We start from the raw sequence: 7,846 nt of genomic DNA on the forward strand, positions 1-7,846 counted from the left end.
TGTAAGACAGTTCACGCCGACCCAGGGCAGTGCCGGCCAGTCGGGTGGGAACTCCTCAAGGAAGCCTTGCCCCACTCAGCAGTGCTGTCAGCTCCACGCGGGTAGATAAAGGGAGTGTTGCTCAGGGCTGAACACTCATTACACTCATCTTCAAAGGGGCAGCCGACAGAGGCAGCCCTGCCAGCTACCCTCCCCGGGGCTGATGCCTGGCAGTGGTGACGGACAGGTTAAAAACAAAATTCTGAAAGCCGGTGAATTCTGGGACAGATGTTTTAAAAAAACCTTGCCTGATACTTTCCTAAACATAGGGAAAATATAAGATTTATGTCTGCGTTAGGAATATTTTTTAATATAGATAAATTATGCCAATTTATAGAAACATATTAAAAGTAGAAAGAGAAGTAAAACTGAGCAAGCTGCGTATTGTCACAGCATTTAACCTGTGGCTCCACGAACTGCCTTTCTGGGGCATGCATAAGGTAACAACCACTGTTACTTCAGAGGAGTAGTTGCAGTACTTCAGAGTTCAGAGCAGATCCCTCCTAGCAGGCTTTGAGGATCTGCAAACTGGCAAATGCCCTAAGTTACAGCATAAGCAGAGGAACAGCTTTATGTGCCCCCCACGCCTTTTACACTGCATTTCTTCCAGTATGAAAAACTGGGGGGTGGGGGAGGATAAAGAACATTATTCCTTCTGTCCTTCAGCACACAGCCAGCATACCTTGGACACTAATGCACTCATTTCCCCTTCCTTGCAAGTATTTCCTCCAAGCAGAACACAAGTTTCCAAGCAACCCCTGCATTCTTTGCTCCTGGTGAACATCTACCCGGAAAGCGGCTTTTTCCAGTGTCCCTGAAACAAAGACCTGGTCAATAAATTGAGCCAAGAGGCAGTAAATTAGAGTTAGCCACATTTCAGAGCCTGGTGCTGGCTTTAAGTAAATCTTCTAATTTTGGCTTAAAATTAAGGCTTATAAACAAAGAAACAAATTTTAAAACCCCCTCAGTTGAGAACTGTTATGGCTTTGACACTTTAACATAACTCTTCAGGACAAATGATGAGAGCACTTTCTGCTAACTGCAGCCTTGCGCTCTCCAAGCTCCCCAGGGCGTACACTAAACCTTGGGGCCCTCCTACCTTGTTCCCATTCTGTCAGCCCAAATAAAACCTGTCCTTTCCAGCTGCCTCACATGCACCCAGCCTTGTCGCTAGTGCTCACCTTCACAGCTCTTGGTGCCACCCTGGGAATTCCCGAGAGGATCTGAAAAGATCCTAGTGGCTAGGTAAAAGCAACTAAGTCCAGTGTTGGAGAAATCCTGCTGAAAGAAGGATACAGCAACCTCCGCTGAATGCCTCTAGGATGCTTTCCAGGCTTTCAACTTAGAAAGCATTTGATAATTGTTTCAGCTGACTGCAAAACAGGTAATCAGAAAAAAGGTTGCCAGATCTTTCTGTAATTGTAGGTGTAAGTGCCCTGTGTACTCACTCTGTCTTGCTTGCATTTAGATTATTACAGAAAGAACCAAGCCCAGGATGCACGAGTTCCAGTCTGAGGTGTTTATGATCATAGGGGGCTGTACGAAAGATGAGAAGTTTGTAGCAGAAGTGACTTGTCTGGACCCTTTGAGGCGAAGCCGCCTGGAAGTAGCAAAATTACCAATCACAGAGCAGGAGACGGAGAATGAGAATAAAAAATGGGTGGAGTTTGCATGCATTACGCTAAAAAATGAAGTCTACATATCGGGTAAGGAACAAGACATTGGGAGTGGAAGAGGGGAGCAGAGGGTTCTCACAATTATTTCCAGCTTTTATTGAGAGCATGCTTGAGGCAGCTTTAGGAGAATGAAGCAGTACAGGTATTCCTAATGCTTCGGCTTTGAACAGGCTCCAGGGAAGCGCTGGACATGTGAGGTTACTGCCTAGCCCTGGTTTTAGCACAGGATTAATTTTCAAACAACATTGATCTATATGCATGGCTACTTGTGTGCAGCACTCTCAGTGAGCATGGTCACGGAAGGGCCCCTGAGAACCATTTACCAAACCTAAAATGAAGAACAATTGCTCCAGCATCTTCTTGTAACACCTCCATTTGCAGCTCCACATGCATAAGCCAAACCCTGCCAGAATCTGATTAATTCTGCAAGAATCAGTCAAGAACCTGCAGGGAACTGTCACCACTGTTTGGCTGGTACCTGAAAACCACACTTTCAGGAGCACTTCAACAGCCATCAGACAGGACTCTAGAAGTGTCCACTTGCTAACGGCAATAATAACTGTCACAGCCAGATGAAACCCAACGGTCCAGACGCACAGCATGGGTCTGAGCATCCCATTTGCAGATCCTCATCCTGAGAGCTTCAGGAGGCACACTTAACTTCCCACGCAAACACAGCTGAGCTCCATGTAGGGGGTTGATCTTGGAGCTATAGTTTTCACTTTGACAACAGAAAGGATACACTCAAGCTTGCTGGTCACTTTGACAGCTGGTTTTGATGGCCTGTCAAAACCAATTTTGATGGTCTTGTTCTGCTTTCCAGAGGAAAAGTGACAGCAAGCTTTTAATTGCTGTCACGTTACAGACCACGATACAGAGCAGTGCCTCCACGGATAGGATACTTTTTCTTACAAAATCATCCACCAAATGCTATGCTCACTTAAAACAGGAGAGTAGAAAGGAGGAGGGAGGGCCAAAGCATGAATGCTTTGCTCCAGTATGAATAGCAGTCCATTGCTTTTATTCAAATATCTGCCATTGCATTCTTTCCTTTGGGAAGCCACATATTTTTATTACCTCGTTCCAACTTAAAGTTTATTAAATTCTTATCCTGGGATAAGAATTAGATTATTCCTTCCCTAGTTACAAATAAAGGAGGTTTCTCCTTTCAGTCCACCACAGGGAGTTTCTTTTTACTCTGGCAACAGACTCTGTGTTAAAAGTTAGCTGGAGAGGGGAACCTAAGTCAAACATCCCAACTAGGGAACACCCCTCACACCTTCACACCCTTGAGTTGAGAGGTCTCTTTTCCATTTGCCTTTAATTTCTTACCCTTTCCTCTTTCCCAAGGTCTTTTTGCTTCCTTTTATTCCTGACATCTTATCCAGCATCTCTTCTCTGCTTTTCTTTTATGCTCTATCCAGGCTGCCTCCAGACCTGCTATGGTGTTTCTAAGCTGGCTTTCCTCTTGCTGCTGTTCTCACAGGTCCTATTTCTTCCTTCTCTGCTTAATTTCGTATCTTTGACTTCCTCTCTCCATTCCCTCTTAGCCTTTCTCCTACCTCCTTTTAACCCTTCCCACCCAAATAAAAGGCCGAGTGGACCAAAGTAATTAGTAGTTTCTTTCCAGCTAAACCAAGTTATTAGTGCCTCAATCCTGATTAAACATCTGCCACCTGCTGTGTGTGTCCTTCTACTTCTTTTCTTTCTTTTAGCTCCTGCGACTTGGTTCTTTTTGAACTTGACTTACATCTTTCCTACCTCCAACGTGCTCATTTCACTCAGTGTCTTGGTGCAGTTTGGAGTCTTCCCCACTCTTTTAGCATCTGAACAGTAGGAAAGTTCTTTGCGCAAGACTATGACCACTTTTAGATTACCATTTCCCCAAACAGTTTAAATGCTTTGACTGGATGGAGTGAAACACTACATTTGTAATGTAACTAAAAATTACATGAATTAGCACTCACCGTTCTGTTACTTTTACTAATTTAGTTCATTTTTTCTCCTCAAATTAGAAAGAACTGTGGTCTGGAGAAAGAACAGAAACACAATAAACCTCCAGTTCTTTCAAAAATCTCTCCCTGCCCCCGATGTGCCACAAATTTACCCACCCAGTCCAGCTCAGGCTCCTACCAGAGTTTCAGCCTGTGCAGGCAAGAACAAGCTCATGTAAAAGAGAAATGTTAAGGGAGGGTAAGGGCAACACCTGCAGTCTCTCAGCCCCATTGTAGCCATGAATGCTGCATTCAGGCCCTTCAGCCACTTCAGCTATTTGAGTGCAAATAAAATTCAACACATACATGTGAAAAATACTGAGACAAAAGCATTACAAACGACTCTTTCTAGCATGCTAATTATCTCCTATTCAATCTGCTATTTGGCCCAGAGATGAGCTCCATCAGTTTGCAGTGATCTGGCTGCAGCACAGAATACCAATGAAGGCAGACACTTTCTCAATGGAATATGAATTCTCTTTTCAGTATATTCACCACTGAAGCAAATGTTTAATCAGGTTGCAGATGATGGAATAAGCTACTCAGTCTGTAAACGTGGTTTCAGGCTTAACTAGATCCATTTATATTGCAGTTGCACCAAAAATTACAGGCAAACAAAAGTGCTTGTTTAAAAGACTGCTTTCTGCTTTAGGATGAGTAAAGATTCACCTGCAAGCCTGCAGGGTCCAGTTCTGATCTTCAATCTATAAACATGAAGCAAATCCAAATCAGTAGAGAAAGGGACCAGAAGAAAAGGCACAAAAATGAGATCCCAGCCATAGGTCCCAAGGTTGAATAGTAAAGCTTCTAACATGCCATGAAGGGCTACTGTTGATAGGAGTTCAGAGTCAGGTCTTTTGTTTTGTGTAAAGTACTAGGCTAGCTGACTGGATCTACCCTGCACAAACTGGCAGTTCCCCAGGCCTATCTTTGCTGGGATTTGGTGCTACCAGCTGCGGCATCCTCCGCTATCTTAATGAAATCGTGTTTGTTTGTCACTGGAAAGCATTCTGCAAAGCCCTGGTGGCACACACAAGTCACCTGCATATCACCATGCTATGTGTGGCTGGTGATTCACTCAGTATTAAAGTGAAAGTGGTTGTGGTCTGGTAAAGTGAGGAACAGTGATTTATCTTTACCAAATATCTGGTTGTAGAAATTGTTCAGAGTTTCCTTCATTATTAAGTAAATGAAATGCAGAAATTTTCTTTGGTATAACAGGGCCAGGCCATTGGTGTAGGTAATTGAGAAGCTAACAGTAATTTATTTTCTATTGTGAGAAAACATTTTAAAATTTAAACATATTGGAGATTTTGAGTAAATACAAGCTACGCTATCATATTTACATGTGTCATGTACACCACAGGTGGCAAAGAAACAAAGCATGATGTCTGGAAATACAACGCCTCCATCAACAAATGGATACAAATTGAGTATCTAAATATTGGGCGATGGAGGCATAAAATGGCTGTGTTGGGTGGCAAAGTTTATGTCATTGGTGGGTTTGATGGCATGCAGAGGATCAACAGCATGGAAGCGTATGATCCCTTTCATAACTGCTGGTCAGAGGTAAGATGCTGCATCATGTAACATTTTACTCATTTAGAACATTTTAATCAGAAAATGTTAGGGCTTTGAATCATAAAAATGAACATGACAGGCTCTAGTACAATTCATTTAAGTATTTCTGGTCTGTAAAAACCCTAAATGTTTTTTCTATAGAAATGCATACTGTTCAGAAAGTAAATATCACAGGATGGCCTGCCAATCATTGCCTGTGAGATATCTAATGCCTAAATTTCATTTTCTTAGTTGGCTTTTAAAGCTAGTAGTCCATTGGTGAGTAATTGGTGAGTAAGAGCATAGTATACATGAACATATATACATAGTATACATGAACCAGAGCACAGGCTGAAAACTACTGCTCTGATACACAATGTATATATACAATGTCTATATCAACCTGTGCCATATACACCATATACAGTATGGGTTATATATTTAAGTTGAAAGTACAAGTTTCTAGGTAAACAGGATGGAAAAAACCCAGTTCTACTAAGTGTACTTCAAGCAATGAGAGGAGAGTATTAGGCAGCCAATTAATCCATGAAAGTAATGAGATTAGGCATCATAATGGCAGATAGAAACTCTATAGGTTTTAGATGATACAAAGTGATGTGGAGAATCTAACAATCACAGCTTCAAGTAGAAAGGTCAGTATGAACAAGTTTCTTGTGTTTTTTCAATGTACATAACTATGTAAAGGAGATTTTGGTCACCTCTGACGTTTCCTAGCTTTTGAATTATTGATAACATAATTTTAAGAACAGCATTTGCACATAGCACATACTTATTCAGGGTTTTACAGTCTTAAGAAAAATCTGAAATGTATTTCACCCTTATCCCTAGAAATGTCATCTTCCGAACCCTACTGATCATCTTAAAAGGGATACATCATGACTTAAAATTCAGCAGGCTCCTGTCCCATAGACATCAGTCTGACTACTTCAGATGGTTACTAACGATTTTCTGCTGTCACACAGGCTGCTCCCCTCATGGTCAATGTGAGCTCCTTTGCAGCAGCGAGCTACAAGAAGAAGCTCTATGTGATCGGGGGAGGCCCCAACGGGAAGCTGGCGACAGACAAGACTCAGTGCTACGACCCTGCGACCAACGCGTGGAGCCTGAAAGCTGCCATGCCAGTAGAAGCCAAATGCATCAATGCTGCGAGTTTCCGTGATCACATTTACGTTGTGGGTAAGCAAAGTGTTACTGCTCCTTCTTGTATAGACACGGCAGGGCTTGTTTTTGTGTGTTAGTTTCACCCACAAACTCCATGAAGTACAATCAAATGGTCAGATGGCTCTTCCCATTGAGCTTAGCGAGGGATGGGGATCCAGCACATTCACGAACAGTAGTGAAGAGTCACCAGGTCAAACTCCCTGTTAGTGTGGTAGGTATCTTGAAAAGCAGGACCTAGCCCCAAAATAACTTAAAGCCATCCAAAAGTGGGTTCATAGTGGCAAGGGCATGATCTCATGGCTATATCATGTCCCCTCTTCTCTCCAGGGGCATTACACAGCCCACTGCAAATGGGATTTATGTAGGGATATGGGTCCTAGGAGGAGGTCATGGGAGCAGAGCCACTGATACACGAAGACCTCTTCACTAGATCATGCTTGGGTTTAATTCAGTCAGTTGCCAGAACTGGAAGCAAAGATGGAAGACCAAGAGTTTAATGGTGGTGAGCTGAACTGTAGAGGGAGGAGAGAGCCTGGACACATTTGTAGACAGTGCTGGAAAAACCAAAAGAAGGAAAGAGGAACGAGGAACATTTGTTTCCAAAACAGGAGCTCTGAAAAGTTCCCCTTCCCTCTCTCAGCCTTGGTGCAGAAAGTTTCTCACTTGCAGCATGATCAATATGGTTCTGAGGGCTGGCAGAGAGCCAGAGTATCACCAAATAATAAATGGTGTTCTGAAGGAAGATTTATAATTTGCATGTGTGCGCACACACACATATATATATATATATGTATGCACCTTGTGTGTACATGAACACCTCATGCTTCTCCTCAGCACAGGGATTGACCTCACCCTTTTTGTACAGGACAACAGACAGAAAGAGAAGGCATGACTTACGGGCTAGCTGATACAACTCTCGATAAAAATTGCCATGATACTCCAGTTACATTCATTCAGCATCTTTCAGACAGGAACATCCACCACTAAACCTGTTGTTTACCTATCTGAGAAACAAATCTAGTTCAATCAGATAGAAATTAGCCCCACCTGAAGTTTAAAAGATAAAAGAACATTTGGTTACTCCATCCAAAGCAATTAAATTACCCAGACCAATGAATTACCAACCGCCAGATGAATCACTATAACTAACAACATGTATGTTTTCAGTCTGCTCCAACTGGGAAATAAAACTTGTTTAAGTCACTTCACAATGACTCAGTCATCCCTCAAGTACTGGGCTAGTATTGTCCAAACCAGCATTTATTGTAACTACAACAGACAAACGCTCACTTTGCCAGCAGGTAGGATCCCAGGCATTGTTGCACCTCACAATAAGACCACAGCTTCGGTGTTTCCCCAGCCCTATTCTACACAGCTGCTATGGAAGACAGGTCC

The 7,846-nt window shown here is 42.7% G+C and overlaps 1 protein-coding gene across 2 annotated transcripts in view; it reads left to right on the plus strand.

Annotated features, from left to right (window-relative positions):
* Positions 1-7,846, plus strand: part of KLHL6 (kelch like family member 6) — a 22,203-nt gene that overhangs the window by 12,689 nt on the left and 1,668 nt on the right. For both annotated transcript variants that reach the window (XM_080409791.1, XM_080409792.1), the window contains 3 exons: positions 1,508-1,745; positions 5,076-5,278; positions 6,253-6,466. In XM_080409791.1, the coding sequence (XP_080265917.1) occupies positions 1,508-1,745; positions 5,076-5,278; positions 6,253-6,466 (655 nt within the window). The remainder of the gene's footprint in view (positions 1-1,507; positions 1,746-5,075; positions 5,279-6,252; positions 6,467-7,846) is intronic.

The sequence above is a fragment of the Falco punctatus genome, assembly GCF_963210335.1.
Source record: "Falco punctatus genome assembly, chromosome: 13".
Lineage (NCBI taxonomy): Eukaryota > Metazoa > Chordata > Aves > Falconiformes > Falconidae > Falco > Falco punctatus.